Source organism: Myotis lucifugus, unplaced genomic scaffold (genome assembly GCF_000147115.1).
Source record: "Myotis lucifugus unplaced genomic scaffold, Myoluc2.0 scaffold_30, whole genome shotgun sequence".
NCBI lineage: Eukaryota > Metazoa > Chordata > Mammalia > Chiroptera > Vespertilionidae > Myotis > Myotis lucifugus.
Window position 1 is genome coordinate 5,912,486 of NW_005871078.1, and position 24,045 is coordinate 5,936,530.

Below are 24,045 nucleotides of genomic sequence, written 5' to 3' on the forward strand. Positions count from 1 at the left end.
AATAAATGTTTAAGGATTTCTGGCTTTCATTCACATTCCTGATTAAATTTGCATAGTTTTATATTATAAGCTCTCTTCCTCTCCCCCTTCTCTATCTATCATCTATCTATCTATCTATCTATCTATCTATCTATCTACCTACCTACCTACCTACCTGCCTATCCATTTTTCAGTTGTTCTTATGGATCAGCTTCTATTGAATTCTAATTACCTCTAAATAAGTTTTTTCAATTGGAAAAGGGGCTGTCTCCCTACCCCCTACCCTTTTGGTTTATAACTAGTCATAGCCCTAGAAGTGATGGCCTTAACTGATCTTTTCAACAGTTCTTTTGACCCAATCCTGCACTGTTTTGATTCTAGGTTTGCTGTGGAATTTGTCCTCTAGTGACAAACTCAAGAATCTCATGATAACAGAAGCCTTGATTATCCTGACTGAGAATATCATCATCCCCTATTCGGGGTGGCCAGAAGGAGACTACCCCAAAGCGAATGGTTTGCTCGATTTTGATATATTCTACAATGTCACAGGATGCCTAAGGTAATGCCACTCTGCAATCCCTCTCCACCACCCCCACCCCCCATACACACACACACACTTTTTTCTCCATGCACCTTAAATACTGTATTCATGTCTGCCTAAAACTCTACCCTATGACCGGTAAGGGGAAGCTGTAAGAATATAGATCTTTCTAACTACTGGAACCACTATGTAGAGACAGTGAGAACGGTTCAAATATCAATAGAGTATTGTTTCCAAACCCATTTGATTTCAGAAGCTACCCACCATAGCTCATAAGAGAGAGGGCGTCATTTTCAATAGAGAACCCAGGTATCTGATCTGAACACCTAGAGGTCCATGCAGAATGGCCTTCCCCGTCTCACAGGTTTTAAAGCAGTTTTCATGCTATTTTTAATTCACAAAAATCTGCTTTAATGACATGGCTAAAAGACATAATTTTGAACCTGGTGTTTTATTATTTTTATTTTTTATTGAGGGAGGTATAGTTGACCTACATTATATTATTTTCAGGTATATAACATAATGATTTGTTATTACATGTATTGTGAAATGGTCACCACAATAAGTCCAGCTAGCATCCATCACCATATATAGTTTCAGAATATTTTTTCTTGTGATGAGAACTTTTAAGATTTACTCTCAAATATGCAATACAATTATAATTATAATTATAGTCACCATGCTGTACATTACATCCCCAGGACTTATTTCTTTTATATTTTTTTCTTATTTATTGTTTTGAGAGAGAAAAAAGAAAAAAAAACTGATTTGTTGTTCGACTTATTTATGCATCCATTGGTTGATTCTTGTATGTGCCCTGACTGGGGATCAAACCTGCAACCTTGGCGTATTGGGAGGGTGCTCTAACCAACTCCGCTACCCAGCCACAGCCTGTATTTGCACTTTTTGGCACCTTTCAAAAATTTTGCTAACCCCCTCCATCCTCCAACTCCTCTCCCACCTTCAGCAGTCTGTTCTCTATATCTATGATATTGGTTTTGTAGATTCCATATATTAGAGAAATCAGACAATATTTGTCTTCTTCTGCTTGACTTTTTTCAGTTAGCATAGTGCCCTCAAGGTTATCCATGTCATCACAAAAGGCAAAATGTCTTTTTAAAAAATATACATTTTATTGATTTTTTACAGAGAGGAAGGGAGAGGGATAGAGAGTTAGAAACATAAATGAGAGAGAAACATCGATCAGCTGCCTCCTGCACACCCCCTACTGGGAATGCACCCGCAACCAAGGTACATGCCCTTGACTGGAATCAAACCCGAGACCCTTCAGTCCGCAGGCTGACGCTCTATCCACTGAGCCAAACCGGTTAGGGCAAAATGTCTTTCTTTTTTATGGCTGAACAATATTCCATTGTGTGTGCGCGCGCGTGCGTGCATGCCACATTTTCTTTATCCATTCATCCATCTATGGACACTTAGATTGTTTCTAAATCTTGGCTGTTATGAATAATGCTTCAGTGAATATGGGGTTTCATATATCTTTTTGAGTAAGTGTTTTAGTTTTCTTCAGATAAATATCCAAAAGTGGAATTACCTGATCATATGGTGGTTCTCATTTTCATTTTCTGAGGAACCTCCATACTGTCTTCTATAGTGACTGCACCAACTTAACATTTCTACTAACAGTGCACAAGCGTTCCCTTTTCTCTTCATCCTCCCAACACTTATCTGTTCACACTTTGATAGTCATTCTAACAGGTGTGAGGTGATAGCTCATTGTGATTTTGATTTGTTTTTCCCTGATGATCAGGGATGTTGAGCATCTTTTGTTGTTGTTGACTTTTCTTTTGGTGTCAAATCCCAAAAATCATTGCCAAGACCAATGTGAGAGAGGTAGCCTATATTTTCTTCTAGGAGTTTTATGGTTTCAAGTCTTTAATTCACTTTGAATTAATTTTTGTGTCTGGTCCAGTTTTGTTCCTTTGCATGTGGCTGTCTAATTTTCCTAGTGCCATCGATTGAAGAGACTTTGCTTTCCCCATTGTATATTCTTGACTCTTTATTGTAAATTAATTGACCATATATGGGTGGGTTTATTTCTGAGCTCGCTATTCTGTTCCATTGATCTATTTGTCTGTTTTTATGTCAATTCCCAAACTGTTTTTTAAAAATACCATACTGTTTTAATTAATTTAGCTTTATCATTTAGTTTGAAATCAGGAAGTGTGTTACCTCCAACTTTGTTATTCTTTCTCAAGACTGCTTTGGCTAATTGGGGTCTTCTGTGATTCCATACATATTATAGAATATTTTTTTTATTTCTGTGAAAAATGCCATTGGAATTTTTTAATCCTCACCTAAGGATATGATTTTTTTTATTGATTCTAGAGAGAGAGAAAGGCAGAGGGGAGATAGAGAAACATTGATGTTAGAGTGAAACATCGATCACTGCCTCCTGCACACTCCCCACCAGGGACCAAGCCCACAACCCAGGCACATGCCCCAACCAGGAATTGAACTCACACCCCTTTGGTGCACAGGATGATGCCCAACCAACTGAGCCGCACTGAATTTTGATATGGATTGTATTGAGCCTGTAGATTGCTTTAGGTAGTGTGGACTTAACAATATCAGCTGTTCCAATCCACAAGAGTGTGGTATATCTTTCCATCTATGTATATCTTATTCAATGTCTTACAGATTTCACCTTCTTATTTAAATTTTTCCTGGGTATTTTTAAATAGCTATAAGGCAACATTGCCTAAAAGGACAGAATGTCTTGCCATAAGAACCTACAAAGAAGCTAGTTTGATCAGCATTTCCTAACATTGGGATAAAAAATGCTTGAACTGTTATTTTCCCTTGGGTTGTCAGATGACAACTAAATCAAGAAGAAATAGAGCCCTCGTTGGTTTGATTTAGTGGTTAGAGCGTCAGCCCGAAGACTGAAGGGTCTCTGGTTCAATTTCAGTCAAGGGCACATACCTTGATTGCAGGCTCAATCCTTGGACCGGTCCAGCTGCATGCGAGAGGCAACCAACCGATGTTTCTCTTTCACATAGATGTTTCTCTCTGTCTCTCCCCTTCCCTTCCACTCTCTCTAAAAATCAATGGGAAAATTTTCCTTGGGTGAGGCTTAACCAAAAAAAAAAAAAAGAAAAGAAAAAAAGAAGAAGAATAGAAGCACATGCAAGAGAAAGAAAAAAAATGCTAGTCTTCTCTAGATTCATGCACATCAAGCTTTCTCATATTTGAAAATATTCATTGTCCTTTATGTTCAAGGATTAAAAGAAATCAGATAGAGGATGTAATAAAAATTAGGCAGTCCCAAAGAAGTCAAGATGCATGCTGCCTTTCAATCTTTTCTCTAGTTACAGAGTTCATTTTGTTGTTGTAGTTTTTAGGGAATCTGGGTGTTAACTGAGGGAATTTATTATGGTAAGATGTTTCTCTTACCTCCACAGTTAGTAATGCGTATCAGATACCACTTTTGTGTAATACAGTATGTTAGCTTCTGAGCGTTTTACAAAGAAAAAGTAGAAAGTCCTTCAGGAACTTTTAATCTAGCAGGGGATTCTGATGAGCAAACGGTGTAGAACACTGCCACATGAAATGTGTTAGAGCAGTGGTTCTCTAAGGGGGGCCCCCAGTAGCATCTGGAACTTGTTGGAATTCTTGGAATCAGACGCTCTCAGGGTGGGGCCCAGCAATCCACTTTTAACAAGCCCTCCAGGGGCTTCTGGTGCACTGTGGTGTCATCAGAGGTCCAGGTAGTGCCGCAGGAATGCAGAACAAAGGGCCATTCATGCCAGCTGAGTGAGATCAGAAAGACACTAAAGAAGAGGCAGAGGCGCCAGGTGAGCTGGGCCTTGCTGGACTATTTCAATAGTCAGGAATTCTCTAAGGACAAAATTCTTCAACAGTATAAGAGGTGCTTAAATGGTCTCCCTTGAATCCATCTCCTATATACAGTCCCCTGGAACTGCTTTTTAAATGCATTTTTGAGTCTTTAAAACTTTGGATCCATTTAAAAACATTTTGTATTTTAAGATTTCTCTGTAGTTCCTTTTGCCTTACCATGTACAGCAGAGTTCTTAATGTGGCAAGTGTGTCAGTCAGGATTTTTTTCTGTTGAAAATGGCTGGTGCCAAGTTGGGATTCCTGGGCTCAGGTGGCTGAATGTTGACAGTCATTATGGAATTGAAGGAATTACACCAGGAACCGTGGCCTCAAGGACTGGGACAGACATTCAGAATGCCTGCTACTCACTCTTTTTTTTTTTTAAATCTCATCTGTTTCCTCTCCTTTTGCATGCTGGGCTCATTCTTGACAAATGCAGGCAAGCATACACATTTTTAAAATCATTAGTCACTAACACCTAGCAAAGTTTCTGGCATATAGTAAGCAAATGTAAAGTATATGAATGAAAAGAATAAATGAATGAGTGAGCAACTGAAGATACATGGTGAATAATCGAGTCTGTCAAGAATGTCAAATTTTGTTGTTGTTGTTAATCCTTACCTGAGGATATTTTTTCCCATTGATTTTTAGAGAGAATGGAAGGGTTGGAAGAGGGGTGAGGCGGAGGTACAGAGAGAGAGAGAGAGAGAGAGAGAGAGAGAGATCAATTAGTTGCTTCCTGTATGCACCCTGACCAGAGCTCAAGGATGGAACCTGCAACCCAGGTACATGCCCTTGACTTGGAATCAAACCTGAGACCCTTTGGTCCCCAGGCTGGTGCTCGAACTACTGAGCCAAACCAGCCAGGGCAAAGGTATCAAATTTGTGATAGAAAATAATCAAACAGAAGTTGGAAACATAGGCTAAGGCCAGACTCTGGAGGCCCTGAAGGCCATGTTAAGGAGTTCAGTATGGCCCTAGCAGATTTTGTTCAGGATAGAGCGTTAGCCTGCATACTGAAAGGTCCCAGGTTTGATTCCGGTCAAGGACACATGCTCAGGTTGTGGGCTTGATCCCCAGTATGGGGCATGCAAGAGGCAGCCGATCAATGATTCTCTCTCATCTTTGATGTTTCTCTCTCTCTCTCTCTCTCTCTCTCTCTCTCTCTCTCCCCTTCCTCTCTGAAATCAATAAAAATATATTAATAATTTTAAAAAAGGAGTTGAGTATCTTCTTCTGTAACCAATATTATCTAGTGTGGGGAGGATAGGAATATGATAAATTCTAGGTAAAGAAGAATAATTATATCAACAGGAAAGATATATTGAGATGGTAAAAATCTAAAGAGAAAGATGTTGCTTAAAAATCTCTTCCAGTGTCACCCCAATAAATTCAAGAAGAAGGAAAAAATATCTTCCTATAGTCTTCCCTGTGAATGAGGAATAAAATACCTGTGTGGTTTGGGAAGATGTAATAGCTGAATACACTCCCATTTACACAGTCAATCCCAACTACCGACTTGAACTACTTTTAGAGGAGAATATAAAAAAAAAATCTGGGAAATTAAGCACCATAGCATATGCTTACTAAAATATCTGTTCTTATTTCATCTGTATATCTACTTTATTATAATAATGGCTAATATTTATTTATTATGTTCTAGAAATTGTTCTAAATGCTTTATGAGGATTTTCTCAGTTTATCCTCACAGCAGCCGTTGTAAAGTATATTTTCCCCATTTTATAGATGAGGAAACGGGCTCAGAGAGATTGAGATATTTTCCCATCATCATACAGCTAGTAAGAGACAAAGCTGAAATTTAATACAGGAAGCATGTCTACAAAGCCAAAGCTCTTAATTAGCATATGGGATGCATTAATGTTAGTCACATGTCTACAGACTGTGCTGATGAGGATAAAACCTCTTCCCTTCACAGTCTGGCAACCTCACAAGGTCAGGTAGGCCAATTACAGACATGTTCACATCTCATTATGAACATTGTACCCGCATTTTAAAAATTCTATGCCAGTGGACCTCTGGACTGCATTTCATATAAAGAAAAGGTACAAAGGATGAAGCGTATGAAATAGGAGATCTTTCCAGGAGAGGAGATGGCATTGGAGATAACTACAGAGTAGAGGTTGTCAGAATGCATGTAAAAGCCACCAGGAGATAGGAATCAGAATGTAAGAAAGACCTGCAGGGAACCTGTAATCAAATACTCTCAGTTTCTGACAATAAGAGATGTCTGCTGAGGAGTTATTTATAACCCCAGCTTACTCTAAAAAGATTTTGAGACAGGTGCTGTATGATTCTAAGAAGAGTGAACCTTAGCTGCATAAAAAGGTCATAAATATTAGCAAATATCTTAATTGCTACAAGTTCACTCAGGTATCCTCTCCCCCAATGGGTAGAGAGCCAACAATGAATTAGCAACATGTGTAGTATTTCTGGCATTGCGGTTGACTCAGGTTAGTGTCACTAAATTCTTTCAATCGACTTTGGAGAAAAACTTCTGCATACTTCAGTTCCCCTGGTCTGTATATAGCAGTGGTGCAGAGTGAATCTGCCCTGTAGTTGAAATGTTTGCTTTGTTAATGAACTTGAGGCAACGACTCTGGTTCTGCCCACTTGGAGCTGATACAGCGAAATTGTGTTCACATAGGAGAACATGCGCAGTTTATCCTTCAAAAAGACTAACACTGTCAGATATACCATCTTTGTCAAGGGTCAAATCATTTATTTATAGGATTAGCATGTGCCCACAGCAGCATGCACCATGGGCCTTGGTGCTTTCTTTGGGTCCTTTTGGGATTATATACTTTTCATGGCTGAACTTACTCACTGAAAGGGGATACAGATTTTGCAATAGGGAAAACAATTTGTTCATGCAAATATAAACTTTTTTCTTAAATATTATACTGGCCTAATGAGTAGTAAAATCCAGGTTAGGAGAGGGCCCAGATTAAACAGTTGTACTGCACAGAAAAGATATGACATTTCCGTTTGTCAAAAAAATGTTACCTATCGGTCCATAAATAGTGACTGCCTAGTGTAGGCCCCAAACTGTGTAAATTATTAAAGAAAATAGAGAAAATATGGAGGAAGAAGAATCAACAAAGAAAACAGAAGAATAATTTTTATTACATCAAGAAGACTGTATTTGCTTGTCTTTCTTCATCAGTTAGTTTATGAGTTGAATCTTGAACAGAAAAAGAAATTACCAAAAATGTCTTTGTCAGAGATTTTTAAAAGCTTCTTCATGTTAAAAAAAAAAAATTTGCGAATACCTTACAATTTAAAGTAGTGTTTTACTAACTATATCTCTTGGCACTGAGAGTCTTTAAAAAAAACAAACCCTGAAAACTATCATCATAATCAGAACTATTTTTAAAATAATCATTATAAAAGAAAGAGTGAGTTGACATATTTGAATAAAGCCACTGATGTCTTTCTTGTGCTTAGAATCTGCCCCTGTCTTGGAGGTGCAGGATATTGAAGCAGAATATGTTCTACTCTAGGTCTTGAGCATCTTCAGCAATTCTAGTCTGGCACCCCTAGACCTTCCCTTTAGGTATCAAGAATGTCTACTCAAGTTCCAGTGGCTTCTGGGCATGTTTTAGAAATTCATTTGCTGTTTATAATTGATTTTAAGTGGAACTTGGCACTCTATCTTGAACAGCCTGCTACACCAAGAGGAAATGACTGTTGCCTACCAACCAGATGATTACTGGGTGCGTTGGCTATTCAGAATACTTTTGGAAGACCCAAAAATGCAGGAAAGCAGAACTAAAGGGTAGATTTTCTCCTCCGCATTCTGGTTTCTTGATGTGTAATAGATGCTGCCATATCCTTGTTCAGTTAATGTTCCTTGTCCTGGAAGAACAAAACGTGTAGGTTGTAGAGCTTTGTTCTATCTCCCAATGTTGCTTCTGTTTGCAGATATAACAGTTGACTTTGGCTGATGTTTCGGATACGTCAGGATCTGATGTTGACTTCAGAATAACAGGCAAGCCCTTCTTTGGGCGGAGACTTCTATTGCTCTGCCAGTTCAACTGAGGCTCCCCTTTTGTTCTGTGCCACCACAGGCTGCCTCTGCAGCTTTCTCTGGGTTAATCACAGACAAGGCCCAACTGTTTGATATGTATCAGCTGAGAGTTCAACAAAGCCCAGACCTAAATCTCAAGTAACAAGAGGAAGAAGGATGCCTCCTTATCAACCAGTGTCTTATCAAGTGCCTATTGGGTCTTAGAATGGACTCTGAGGAAGTACTTAATTGACTGGTACTACTGGGGCCTTACCCGCACAATTTACAACACATGGTGTTAGGAAGCCTATAATTGTTGGTGAACAGGAAGATGCACCCACAGTTTTTTTAAAACCGTTGAGGAGATCACTGTCTCAATGTGCTGGTTAGGACTTTAACACTGGTCCCATAGGCAGCAGGTCTTGCATACAAGGTGCATGTAAATTGTGCATTAGTATGAAACTGCACCTATTATCAGTAGAAATGGCCCCATTAAAAATATATCTGCCTCTTAGAATTACTTATTTTGTTGACAAAGTGTCTTGAAAAGATTTACTCCAACACTATTATCGTCTGCCATCTTCATGTCGTGGAAATAATTATACCCTTTTACTCTAAACATTTCATATCAGCACATCGTTTGCCCAGGCCAGTTGACCATTCCCTGAGCTTGAACTTTCAGTGCTGGCAAACTGACAACACACCTGCCTGTAGCCACGCACACACAGCCCTTCTATGGAAGGCCCAGTAACAATCCTGTTAGAAGCAGGTAATTCTGTTTTAAACAAGAGTTACAGGTCAGGATTCTGAATGAGAGTTTTACGAACCTTAATTTCAGGAATTTTGTGAAAGTTACAGGTCATGCCCTGACCGGTTTGGCTCAGTGGATAGAGCGTCGGCCTGCGGACTCAAGGGTCCCAGGTTCGATTCTGGTCAAGGGCATGTACCTTGGTTGCGGGCACATCCCCAGTAGGGGGTGTGCAGGAGGCAGCTGATCAATATTTCTCTCTCATCAATGTTTCTGTCTATCCCTCCTCTCCCTTCCTCTCTGTAAAAACTCAATAAAATATATTTTTTTTAAAAAAAGAAAAAAGAAAGTTACAGATCATGATATTTGTAAAGTACCTACGATAATGTCTAGCACACACACTAAATGGCAGCTGCTTTTCTCATCTGGCGTTGTCCATTCTTTGGTGAGCCATATGGATTTAAGGTTCAGTCACACTGTCATTCATCTTAACAAAGACATACCATTCTTCCTTTTAATCCCAGTAAGATGCAGAATGTTTGATTTTTTTTTCTCTTTTTCATTGTGACATTCAGGAACATGTGAGATAAGTGGTCCAGGGATGAGTCATGAATCACTGATTTGCTTTCAGATAAAACACCTGAATCCTCCTAACTATGTGAAGTTTTATTCAGAGACCTACAGAGTTCAGATTCTATTCTTCTCACCCCTTACAAGTCATATTACCAGAAAAAATTCTTAATTTCAAACACAGATTACAGTTCCAGCTGCATCCTCTCATTCAGGCCCAGTGGAGGTGCAGACCTTCAAAATAATCCTGCCTTTATGTGAAGAGTTGTTTTATCTTCTTCACTTCCCCCTTCTGAGGGGATGGGCAGACTCCTACCCCCAGTCTAGGACCTGGTTTTTAAATTTTAACTTTAGTATACAGTAGTATACAGTTTTAGTTTCCTACAAGGTACTCATATATTTTCCCAGACTTCTGTTGGATTATACCTGCCGAAAATAAACTCATTGTTTAATCAAATTTAACAATAGACACTAAATTAAACATATCCAGTATATTCATTGGTAAATCTAATAATCAATGTTTAGTGAGTAACTACTCTGTATGCTCATTCTCTTTTACTTTTCAACAAGATAATTGTTTTGATATATTTTATTTATAGTTTTGAGATATTTTTCCATATTAAACCTCTATTTGGCTATACATAGGAAAAAGTTATAGGTAAATATTTCTCAGGATTCAGGAGATACACTGTAAAAAGATCAATTCTGCCTAAGATTAGCCATGTTAATTCTCTGATTCCCACAAACTGAAGTATTAGCTGTTGAAAACAATACTTTACAATGGATATATTAATTTCTAATAATTATTGGGTGGTACAATAGCAAATTCCTTTCTAACTAGTGACTTCTATTCATGGATGTAGTGCTATAAAGTAATACACCCTTATCATTCATATTTCTGGGTGGTTGAGTAAGGTAGGAACTATTTTTGATATGCAGGACCAAATACTGAAGCAGTGGGTTCCATGTGCTTTCTGTCAGCAAAAGTATCAACTGCCAGGAATCCCTGATAAGTCCTGTTTCAAGCCAGGAGAGTCTGGATAATACCAAACTACAAGACAACAGTTAGTGCGTGTGAACTGTCAGTGCTGCCAAACTGAATTACCATTCCCACCCAAAATAAACACCCTGAAGTTGAACAAAGCTAAGCCATCCTTCTGTAAGGTATGTAGTGGATTTAGCTAGTGAGAAAGACAGATCTTTGATTTGTCAAAGCATTCTTAAAATACTGCCATTTTTCTAAGCCAGGAGTTGAAAAGGTCAAAGGGGAGCTTTAAAACGTGATAACATTGTCTTGGAATTGGGGATGTGTGGTATTTGCTAAGCAAATGCCAGACTGAATGAATGTCAGATGAGCTTTGCTCCACTCTGGAGCAACCCAGAGCACAGAATAAAGACCAGCTCTCCGATTCCTGACTTGACCACTATTGCTGTTACCTGGAAAAGTAACCTACACTCTGTGGACCTCAGTTTTTCCATGTGTAAAATAAGTAGACAGGCTCAGAGAGTAGATAGAGGATCTTAGTTCAAATGATCATTTCTTGAAAAAAAATACAGTAAAATGGTTTTATTAACAGGTTATGAACCCAGTCATTATCTTTTTTTTATTAAATCTTTATTATTCAGATTATTACAGTTGTTCCTCTTCCCCCCCCCCCCATAGCTCCCCTCCACCCGGTTCCCACCCCACCCTCTGCCCTTACCACTACCCCCCCACTGTCCTCATCCATAGGTGTACCATTTTTGTCCAGTCTCCTCCAGCACCCCCCACACCCCTTTCCCCCCAAGAATTGTCAGTCCAATCTTTTTCTATGCCCCTGATTCTATTATATTCACAAGTTTATTCTGTTCATCAGATTATTTATTCACTTGATTTTTAGATTCAGTTGATAGGTATGTATTTGTTGTTCATAATTTTTATCTTTACCTTTTTCTTCTTCTTCCTCTTCTTAAAGAATACCTTTCAGCATTTCATATAATACTGGTTTGGTGGTGATGAACTACTTTAGCTTTTTCTCATCTGTGAAGCTCTTTATCTGACCTTCAATTCTGAATGATAGCTTTGTGGGTAAAGTAATCTTGGTTGTAGGTTCTTGCTATTCATCACTTTGAATATTTCTTGCCACTCCCTTCTGGCCTGCATAGTTTTTGTTGAGAAATCAGCTGACAATCATATGGGTACTCCCTTGTAGGTAACTAACTGTTTTTCTCTTGCTGCTTTTAAGATTCTCTCTTTGTCTTTTGCTCTTGACATTTTAATTATGATGTGTCTTGGTGTGGTCCTCTTTGGATTCCTTTTGTTTGGGGTTCTCTGCACTTCCTGGACTTGTAAGTCTATTTCTTTCACCAAGTAGGGGAAGTTTTCTGTCATTATTTCTTCAAATAGGTTTTCAATATCTTGTTCTCTTCTGGCACCTCCATAAGTCAGATGGTGGTATGCTTGAAGTTGTCCCAGAGGCTCCTTACACTATCTTCATATTTTTGGATTCTTTTGCTTTTTGCTTTTCCGGTTGATTGTTTCTTGCTTCTTCGTATTTCAAATCTTTGACTTGATTCTTGTGATCCTCTAGTCTGCTGTTGGATCTCTGTATATTATTCTTTATTTCAGTCAGTGTATGCTTAATTTCTAGTTGGTCCTTTTTCATATCCTCGAGGGTCTCTCTAGATTTATCGAGGGTCTCACTAAATTTATCGGCAGTTTTAGAAAATTTTTGAAAAACCTTATAACCTGGTTTTGAACTCTATATCCAGTAGTTTGCTTTCCTTCATTTCTGTCATTTGTGATCTGTTTCTTTGTCTCTGCATTTTGGCTGCTTCCCTGTGTTGATAGAGTGGCTTTGTGTGCTAGGTGTCCTATAGGGCCCAGTTGCTCAGCCTCCCCAATTACCTGAGGTGGACACTCTTGGTGCACCCCTTTGTGGGCTTTGTGCACAGTCTTGTTGTAGTTAAGCCTTGATTGTTGTTGGTATCACTGGGAGGAATTGACCTCCAGGCCAATTGGCTGTGAGAATCAGCTGTGTCTGCAGTGGGAGAACTTGTGTGCTGGAGACACTCTTATGGGGCAAGACTTGCTTCAGTGGGGCTTTGGTGCTCACTGAGTCTGCCCCCTGAGTGTGTCCCTTATGGATCTGAGGAGTTGTAATCTGGATGGTCCCACTTTGACCACTGGATACACTGGCTCTTGGATCTCTAAGGAGGTGCTAATTTAGCCTCTGCCTGAGGCTACCCAGCAGGAGCTACAGAGAGATCTGCAGATTCCTCTTCTTTGTTTGGGGTTTTGAGGTGCCCAGATGAGGCCCAGCTGTGAAGCAATGCAAGCTGCTGTGGGGCTTTGGGCCTTCTTTTGGATGTTCTGGGTGTCTCTGACCCAGCTGCAGTTTGTTAGGTAATTTTAGATTGCAAAGGGCCAGGCCATTCATATGCAAAAGCCTCTGCACATAGCTTGGGTGGGACGGGGTCTCAGGGAGTCAACAGGGCGGAGCAAACAGCTATGGATGATCCTTAGCCCTGCCCTAAGAGGCCCCAGGTCTCAGTGTCCCGCAGTAATCACTGCAAACACCTCTGAGAGAAAGCTGCCCTCGAGTTCCAACCGATGCCAGACTGTCCAGTTTCTCCCCAGAGACTCACCCGGAACTAGAGTTCAGAGCAGTCAGGAGCTTGAGACTCCTTCCCGATTGAAAAAGACAACCGTGTCCTCAGTTGCCAGCCCTTTCCGAGTGCACCTCCATACCTCTGCACTTTACTTCCACACCTCCTCTGAGTCTCAGTGTGCTTTTCTCTTTCCTTCTAGTTGTAGAATTTCCACTCAGCCTGCCTTCCTGTGGTTCTGGATAATGTCCGTTTTGTCTTTTAGTTGTAGTTTTGAAGTGGTTGTGCGAGGCAGCAGTTTCAGGTGTTTACCTATGCCGCCATCTTGGTTTCTCCTCATTATCTTTTTTAATGTACCAAATATCAAAGTTTTGCCTGACTGGAGTGAACATTGTCCAGTGCACCAATAGGTGGCTGGTTTGATTCCTGGTCAGGGCACATACCTGAATTGTGGGTTTGATCCCAGTTTCTCTCCTCTCCCCGCAAACCTCTCCCTCCCTTCCTCTCTCTTCAGATGAGGATTTTTTTAAGTGTCAAAGGTTTTCAGGTATAGTGAAAATTAAGTAAGGAAGTGAATCTTTAATTAGAAATTTCAAAAGAGAACTGAGGTCACAGAAGGGAATTTGTTAAAATAAAAAATTGGTTGTATCAATTCAGCAACCATTGAGTTGTCAGTATCCTTAGTTTTAGGTGTATTAGTCTTATCTCCTCAACTATTAGGTTGAATCATGAAATTGCATTTTTGTTGGTTAAAAACAGTCAGGCATCATCAGTTTCACCCTATAGATGTCATCTCCATGGCCTTTAGTTCTTGCTATAATACCAGACACATTTGTTCTTTGACATTATGACATTATGACATTATGAATTGAAAGTAGTATTTGGGAGCAGAAAGTCTTTTTGAAATTACTTAGAGCAATATATTATTTTTTAAAATGAAGAAAATAAGACCCCAAAAGTTCTTAGAATTATAGTTCTTTTGATGTTCAGAATGACATTGAAACATTATAAATAAGTCTTCAATGTGCTTTGAATATTCTGCCTACCAGTAAAAGGAACTAGTCTGATAAATTTTATAGTAATAGTTCTTAGCAATTGAAGTTGGCAAAAGGCATTAATCTTTTGCCATTTTTGTTGACGAGAAGGTTAACATTTGGGGTGGCGATATTTTTTAATGGTTAATGCTAACAAGAAAAACTTAATCCAAAGGAACATGGTAATAATAATACCTGAATATCAACATGGTCTGAATCTGAAACATGATTCCCAAATGCATTACTTTCCTATATTTGATACACTTTATTTCTCTATTAGGAAACAATCTCTGCTTGTGGATTTAGTTACTGTTTATAGAAAGGTGTCATAGCTTAGCAAAATTAGAAATAGACTAAGTGCAAAGATATTTATAGGTCATGTTTTTTTACTTAGGTCGAACACACTGTGAAACCCTGCATTTTTCATGACTATCTGCCATTTTAGTTATAGAATAATCACATCTTAGTGCATTTGGTTTAATATTTGTCAATAACAGTTTACACTGAAACCTACAAAAAACCCCAAATAATAAGAGTCCAGCACCCTATCTTTATAAATGAGGAAACTGAGGCCTAATAAATTTAAGTAACTCTCTGTACCTTGGAGTTAAGTCACAGAGCAAGTTGGGACTTGGCTAACCTACTACACAATGTCTGTTTTGTCATTTGTCCTTTTAATTGCAAAATCTTTGGCTCATATGAGTACCCTCTCAAAAATGGGTGAAGATTAAGTAAATAATGCTATGATCTTGGTGCTTGGAATGAAGCAGAGACTTTTATTGATGGTGACATGTTATCTATACTAATAAAAGGGTAATATGCTAATTAGTCCGGACATCCTTCTGGACAAAGCCACGGTGGCAGGAGCTAAGGCAGAGGCGGTTAGGGGTGGCAGGGGAGAGCAGTTAGGGGCAATCAGGCCAACAGGGGAGAGCAGTTAGGAGTGATCAAGCTGGCAGGGGAGAGCAGTTAGGGGCGATCAGCCAGGCAGGCAGGTGAGCGGTTAGGAGCCAGCAGTCTCAGATTGCGAGAGGGATATCGGACATCCCCCAAGGAGTCCCAGATTAGAGAAGGTGCAGGCCAGACTGAGGGACCCCCCTCCCCCCGCTGCCGATCCTGTGCATGAATTTCGTACACCGGGCCTCTAGTATGAATATATTTAGAAGCTGTGTCCAGATTTAATGACCACTGAACAACTGATGGAGACCACAGGGCAAGACTGTCACTCTTTGACAAATTTGCTAGTTTTCCAAACTCTTGGAAGAAGCATCAAGTAAAGCTTTGAAACAGAGGCCTATTGGATACATGTCCTATGCCTGATGGCTTTTTGTTTGTTTGTTTTTCCTGATAGAAACATGAGTTCGGCTGGCCCTGATGGGAGGAAAGTGATGAGACGGTGTGATGGACTGATTGATTCACTGGTCCATTATGTCAGAGGAACCATTGCAGATTACCAGCCAGACGACAAGGTGATGCAAGAGTTAAATATCTTACACGTTGAATTATTTTGTCTTACTAAGACTCTTCAGAGTATTCTTGAAGTAGTAGTTTGGGTTTAATTTTATTCCTTACCTCATTCACTGAGCTGAGGATTTCCCGTACACACTTAAAAATATTAAAATATATCAAACCCCATTTTTTTCTATTTTCCAGACTTAAATTCCAACTATCCCTTTAACAACTCTGCATAGATATTTGAAAGGAGCCCAAATGCTCCATGTTCAGCAATGAACTTAAATTCATCCCTTCCCTCCTCCCAAACTTGCTCCTTCTCTGTGTAATCTTTCTTCATAATCACCACCATCCACCAAATAAAAACAGAAATATGGGTAATGTCTCACTGCCTCTCCTCACATCCCACAGCAATAAGTCATGTCCATTCTTCCTGTGAAATGCCTTTTGGTTCATCATTCCTCTCTAATGCTGCCTACCTCTGCGGTCCTAGTTTGTGCAACTTTCATATTGATTATTGCAATTGGCTCCTGATTGGCCCCTACAAACAACATCTCCTCCTGTTTTCTAATTCCACATGGCTACTAAGTTATATACACAAAATGCCGAGTCATTCTGAACCCACTCTAAGAAGTAAACCAGAAGGGCTCGCCAATGTTTTAAGAAATTCAGCCTCAGCGCCTTAGCACTATGTTTGTGATCATTGATGGTCTAGCCTTAGCCTTTCCGGCCATACTCATTCTATTCCCCCAGGTTCCCTATAGTCCAAGCATCCAGTAAACCTTGTAAGATTAAAGCCTAATAAGTCCTGTGATATCACACTTGCAAAGGGATGTCTATATGTATTTGATCAATATTTGTGTTTTCTCAGGCCACAGAGAACTGTGTGTGCATTCTTCATAACCTCTCCTACCAGCTGGAGGCAGAGCTCCCAGAGAAATATTCCCAAAGTAACTATATTCAAAACCGGAATATCCAGATGGACAACAACAAAAGTATTGGGTGTTTTGGCAATCGAAGCAGGAAAGTAAAAGAGGTATGTTGGGAGGGCTTTGAAAGAAAAAGTGGTTATGTATGTACATTTCCATGTACTTAGTATACTAGGGTTGGCAAAAGTAGGTTTCCAGTTGTGAGTACACAAAGTATAGGGTTTATTCTTGTATTATTATTTGTTAATTATTGAATTAATTTTCATATGAACAATTGTAGACCTACTTTTGCTCGCCCCTTATGTCAGGCATTATTTTGAGTTCTTTTCATCCTACGTCAACCCTACAATGTGTGTATGATTAATACCCTATATATTGAAGAGGAAATAGAGGTACAAAAAGGTTAATCGGTTTTCCCAGAATTATTCAGCAAATTAATAGAGGGGATGAGATTCAGTTCCAGGCAATGCGGCTCTAGATTTGCATTGTTAGCCATTAAAACCGTACTGCTTTATGTCCTGTTGCTTAGGAAATAGGCTTAATGCACCATGGCCAATGGTATATAAATAGTTTCAACATTTAAAAACAGCCCAGATATTCAGATTTGGACATTCTAAAAACAAACTTCGGACATCCTAAACGCAAATCTGTAGGAAGGAATACTGTTCACACTGGCATTTTATGGAAACTGAAAGAATGTGACCTCTCCTACTCCTCGGGGTGTCGTGGTGTTTGTGAACTTGGAGAATCCTGATGTGATCCCGGACACTTCACTGGACTCGGAGGGAAGAGGCCTGTGTTTCTTATCTTCAGAGCGTTTGTGCCTAATTTAGCTTTTCATTTACCAGCAGCCTGGAAACTGTTCTAGTAGGCAGCCTATGCTGTATGCTCTGAGTTCTTTCTCACAGTGAAATGGAAAGTTGAGGGTAAGGGATGTTGCTAGGCAGAAATGGTCATCATGGGCTAAAAGTGAAGTGATTGGGAATCATACATATTTGCATTTGCATTTCCATTTCAGGGGCTTCTTACTATACAAATTATGAGTCTCTCTAGACCAGTCAGTGTTCCTAGTCTCTTGGTTTGGGTGTGGAATTGTAGAAACCCCTTGAAGGCATTAATTCTAGATCTTATCGTGTGTGTGGTTAGCAATACCAGGACATGCCGATGCTCGAGGAAAAGAGCAACCCCAAGGGTGTGGAGTGGCTGTGGCACTCCATCGTGACCCGGATGTATTTGTCCTTGATCGCCAAAAGTGGCCGAAGCTACACCCAGGAAGCATCTTTGGGAGCTCTCCAGAATCTCACGGCAGGAAGTGGCCCAGTGAGTATCATGCCTGTTTTCCTACTTTGTAAAGTAATGCCATTATAGACATACCTATATTAGGTTTTTGTTATGCTTAGATGGTGTGATTAAAAACAATATATGGTTTTGTAATTTCTAAAAAGAATCACTGAATAGAAAAACATGAGAAGCAAGCCATTATACATAATTCCAGAAAAAATCCACTCCATAAACCTGTGTTTCTAACTGACCTTTAGGAAGCCTAGGAACTGTGAGGTAATTGATGTGGTCATCTATAATGGATAGACGGATAGGAGGAGGAGAAGGCTCTAAAGCCCCCAGTGGATGTTGGGAAAGGACCAATAGGTCTTGAGATGACAAAGAAAATGCTGTGTGAGTGACAGAGCTGGATGGCAGTGACTCAGAAGAGCAGAGTTTTGCATATGAGGGAAGACAAATATCTAGATGAGCCATTGGGAAGAGAGAGGAATCCTAAGCCCACCTCTGTGCCTGAGACATGGGGGTTGTACAGAATAAATTGCCTCCTGTCTAGACAGCTACAGGGGAGTATTCTTCTCAGTGGTTATTGAACTTTTTTGAGTCAAGGAGACCGAGTATCTAATAAAAGTTATGGACCCTTTCCCTGAGAAAGATAAACACAAGAATAGTTTTAAGAGCCACCTGTCCCCTCCCTGAAATCTATATTGGGCCCTATCTTAAGAGCCCCTGTTCTAAAAGGTACAGTGGAGAATGTAAGGACAGCAATCTGTAGAAGGGGGGGAACAAGCTGTGTTTGAATAAGATAAACAGAGAAGATACACCCTGAAGAATGGTCATGAATTGCAGAAATTTCTGGCATGGTGACCTCAAATTAGCTTCGAATAGAACTCTATAAAGTTGCCAACACACAAGCTAAGGCATTTGTTGGGGTCCAGCCCCAGCAGGTCCAGGGGTTCCCAAAGGTGTGGACGGAGTCGGCGAAGAAGGAATGACATGGAGGCAGCGTTCAGGTGATCAGCATAGTTGGGTTCTCCCTTTAGTGTCCTCTTACATCTATATTTATACTATTTGATCCTATAAGCATGCCTCTATAATTACATCATGGTATGTTTTGGGTAACCTTCTACAGTTCCTTGTTTCTTATCTGACCTTAGCCAAAAATCCTGTCTCTATCTAGTTCTGTTGATTTTAATCTTATCTAGGTTAATCTCTGTGTTCCATTACAAGGGCTATTTCAAGGTCACTGCTCTACTGATAGGCTACAAGGAAGTGACTGAAGGAGTTTATCCTACCCAGTAAAGGGTATGTCCTCCCAGCCTCGCTGCTTGCCTTCCCTGGGACTGCCCTGTGTCGGTGGCTCTCCAGGGGTATAGGCTTTGGTGCTTTCCCTGGTGGGCAGGCCCCTGTTGGGGATGTGGGCCCAACAAGTCCCAAATTTATTGCCAACAGTCTTAGTCCAAGTTCTTCATAAGTAGTACATGGTATTTCTGTAACACTAGGGGGATTTACTGATTTATTCTCTTCCTTAGTCCTGTTAACCCCTAACCTGGGGAAACAACCTTTCTCGAGGAGGTGGTCCTGGTTAAAACACATAGCGCTTAAGAGGGGGAGCAAACATATGTCATATACGCCAGGTCCCTTGATACATAAGCTGTGCAGATGTTTCTTCCCTGCAGCGACTGCATCAAGCAGCAAGGGTGGATCGGCTTCCAGCAGGCATTGGCATTGTTGGAGGTTTGCTGGTGCTAGGAAGGGCCTAGTCGGAACTCAGATGCCCTGTGAAAGCAGGCGACCAGCCTAATTCTAGAGATTTGCCTCTAGAGGACCTGGTCCTACAACTAACATATGAGCCTCTGACACAGAGCATAGACTTACAGATGTTCTGACTAGCAATGCATTTCTTTTTTTAAAAGCCCAGTGTCTCTTTCATAATAAACTGTATTTTTGGAAACAAATAACTTGATTAAAATATGTAAAATGCAAAAATTTGAACAAGACGAAACAGAAAAGACGACTAAGCCAACAACCAATAAATGTAACTTTGCCGAAACCGGTTTGGCTCAGTGGATAGAGCGTCAGCCTGCGGACTGAAGGGTCCCAGGTTCGATTCCGGTCAAGGGCATGTACCTGGGTTGCGGGCACATCCCCAGTAGGAGATGTGCAGGAGGCAGCTGGTCGATGTTTCTCTCTCATCGATGTTTCTAACTCTCTATCTCTCTCTCCCTTCCTCTCTGTAAAAAATCAATAAAATATATTTTTTAAAAAATAAATGTAACTTTGATTCTACAACTGTGATACCAAAACATTGTCTTTATCATGTTCATTTCACAGTGATGAACTGAAACTGTGAATAAAGGGCGGACTGATCAACAGGAAGGAAAGGCAAAGACAGGCCCATTTTATTTATAAACAGAAGCAAAAATTATAGTAGCTAACCAAACCCAATGCTATATTAAAAAACACTGCATAAACTGTTTTTACCCAGTAATTCAATTGAAACCCTAATAAGGATTTAAAGACAGTATCTTTAGGCTGATTTAGTCCCAGTTCTAGTTTTGAAAATGTCTTACTCAATCTCTAGCCATTGACAGAAACAGCGTTATTGTGAAGTCAAATGCAATAGTATTTATAGGATGTGTCCCACAAAACAGATGCCGATGTCAGTAGCGCAGACCGTGGTCCAGAAGGAAAACGGCCTGCAGCACACCCGGAAGATGCTGCACGTTGGTGACCCAAGTGTGAAAAAGACCGCCGTCTCCCTGCTGAGGAATCTGTCTCGGAACATTTCCCTGTGCAATGAAATTGGTGAGTCAGTAAGAATGGCTGCATGTAGTGTGACCGTATTGGAAATACAAATGCAATGAAACATTGTCATCGCATTCTTTTTACAATGATGGGCTGAAAATGTGAATAAAGAGCAAAATGTGATAACTAGGCCTGACTTTTGTGCACCAAGGCATCAAGGGTAGGCTTTCTAACTGGGTCTCCACAAGGATTTTTCTTCATATCCAGCATCTCTGTTTGTTCATTTTAATTACTGCAGAAGATTCAGCCTGGCTGGTGTTAGAATAAATACAATGAAACATATTTGCTCCTTTTTATGAAAGTCTGTATTGACAAGGATGATAACTATGTTACACTATCACATAACAATCTTTTATTTACTTGCTTAATACTTAGAAAAGTCTGATAACTGTGAATCAAGTAAAAAAACTATAAAATGACATAATGGGAAGATAATGTCAAAATTAAGTATGCTTCCTAATGCTCTATAAAGTAGTCATTTCACTAAAATTATAAACAAATTTTTGTGGGTTTATTTAATGGAGTGGATTATTCTAAAATTACACACACACACACACACACACACACACACACAGCATGAGAGATACTGAAGTCTGTGGTTATGTTTTAATAATGTCATTTCCAAAGGCAGGAGGCAGCCCAACACTGGACAGGTGGTTTCATGCCCATTATAAATATAACGAGCCTGGAAATTTTTCGGTGGATCTAAAAGAAACTTTGCCATCGGCACTTTCAACATTATGGGAGTGTTCCCATTGTCTCCTGTGGGCTTTTGTGCTCCGCTTCAATTGGGTGTATAATCCTTTGACTTTTTTTCTTTTCCCAAATAAAACGTTGACTCCATCTTTAAAACTTGGCTGATGAAATAACTGAACTCTACACATTATGCATGTGCCTTCCAGGCAGAAGTGCTGCAGGTCTCGGCGCACGTCCTCCAACTGTGGGCAGATGAAGCGGTAGCTCCACAGTTTATGGAAGATGATTTCACTAATAAACCGCCCCGCATGTTAAGGGCAATAGTGAGATGAGGCTTCAGCAAGATAAATACAGTTTTTAAATTTTAAATTGGCTTTATGTCAAATGTATAATTTGAGTAAAAGGACCTGTCTTGGTTCAGAGTATTAATAGCCAGGAATAAATGAAATCACTTTGAAATGCATGTTTTGTGTTTCTCATGAGAGACTTCAAGGCCAGGTAAGACTTTCCATGTGTTGGCCCAGAATGCAATCATCACATGTTACTTAGATTTAAAGAAATAAATGTAATAGACAACTTAGTGCGGTGACGGAGTAATAGGCCTCCTGCAGAGGACATGGACCTGCATCCTGCAGTGCCACCAAGGTCACCGTGACTGGTCATTTAACTGCTCCAAACAGGGAGAGATTAGTAATCGCTACCTAACAGTGTTTTCCCAGGATCAGGTAACAACGTACAGTATGTGCAAGCAACAGGAAGTATTTGGACACTTCTCTAGGATCTCAATTCACATTCATTCATGGTTGCAGAATTTTCAAATATCCATGCCTTGGCTTGGGTTTTTAGCCATTACAGTAGGTCCTGGGTTACGTCGGAGATCCGTTCCTACGGTGCAATGTAAGGCGATTTTCGCCATAAGTCGGAACCCACCTACATAAGTACCTACGTCACTCACATGGAGCACATACACAGCAGTAATGAAGTGAAACAGTAAAAAAAATTTAAAAGAAAGATAACAATTCCTGACCTTTACTTGTGGCAAATAAATAATAAAAAACATAGAGCACATATGTACATACGTCGAAATGACAGCACTTTTTTTTTCATAAATAAATGGGAGATGGTGATGTAACCTCGAGTCCGACGTAACCCGAGGACTGTCTGTACATAAAATCTCCCTCAACGCTATGACATTAAGTTATAACCTTCCTATATCATGATAAGGGCTTTAATTTTAGATTTCACTATTAAAGATCCAATTTTAATTGTCCCAGGGTGAATGAGTGAATGTATTTATGGAGGCCCACTGTGTGTGTGTGTGTGAGAGAGAGAGAGAGAGAGAGAGAACACAGGGTGGGGCAAAATAGGTTTACAGTTGTGAGTACACAAAAGAATTTATTCTTGTATTATAATAAGAGAGGAAGAGAAATACAGAGACCCTTTCTATATTGTAGTGTAAACAGTTATATTGTCATGTAAACAGTTATATTTTCTAAGAAAAACAAACATGATACAAAATGTTAAAGACTCTATCTTCTCTAATTCTCACTCCTTAGACGTGACCCTACCTTTCCACCTTAAAATTGATCTACAGAAGTGGACTTGCTGGTGGTGGTGAGGGGGAAAGGTGGGGTCACTCATCAGTGATTGTTCTCACTGTGGGCAGCCCCGGTCTCAGCAGCCACCACCGCACCTTACAGAGAGACTGAGCATTTTCTGTTGTGATTGTCACAGACTGACTTTTACGTTTTCAACCTAAATTCAGTGGAAGGAAATTTCATGTTCTCAAGGCCTTTAGTTCTGTGGTGTAACTTATTAAAAAGAGGAAACCTTCTCATAGTAATTCATCTGTGTTGAGAGCTTACTAGGCACAGGGTATTATGATGCAGTAACACATGTGAACTTATTTAGTCCCTCAAAACAACCCTGTGAGGTAAATACTATTATTACACACCCACTTTACAAATTAGGGAAAACCAGGCATAGAGAGGTTAAGTAGCTGACCCAGACCACACAGCCATTAAGTGGCAGAGACAGGACTGAAACTAAAGAGGTGTGGCCTTGGAGGATGAGATCTAAGCCCTTCACACTCTGCTGCGATGCTGAAACACAGTCAAAAAGGAAGTGTTCCGGCCTTGGAGTAGAAGGTATGCCTTTCCTGTCAGTGGGGCCCAGGTGTCATCAAAGGATGACATTGTTCAGTTCCTTTTATCGAAGGTCTCTGTTATAGGCATGGCAGTCGAAGATAGACATCCGCAAACGAATACTATGACTGTCGTCAAGGGACCCGTAGCCACATCTGGAATTCATGTAACGGATCACAATGTAGACTCATAGAGAGAGAAGTACAGTTCAAGGTGCCACATAAACTCAGATGAAAAATAATAAAATTAAGCAGAAGTATTTGTTTTAAACTACAATAAACACAACACTGTATTAAAGAGCTCTGAGGAGCTACAACAGCAAGAGAAATATGTTCCATATCTTTTTTTAAAATAAATCTTTATTGTTGAAAGTATTACATATGACCTTTT

The 24,045-nt window shown here is 39.9% G+C and overlaps 1 protein-coding gene across 1 annotated transcript in view; it reads left to right on the forward strand.

Annotated features, from left to right (window-relative positions):
* PKP2 (plakophilin 2) overlaps positions 1-24,045 on the forward strand; it is a 74,067-nt gene that overhangs the window by 40,413 nt on the left and 9,609 nt on the right. Inside the window, 5 exon segments of the mRNA XM_023752271.1 lie at positions 361-538; positions 15,700-15,817; positions 16,672-16,836; positions 17,876-18,049; positions 20,662-20,815. Of these exon segments, the coding sequence (XP_023608039.1) occupies positions 361-538; positions 15,700-15,817; positions 16,672-16,836; positions 17,876-18,049; positions 20,662-20,815 (789 nt within the window).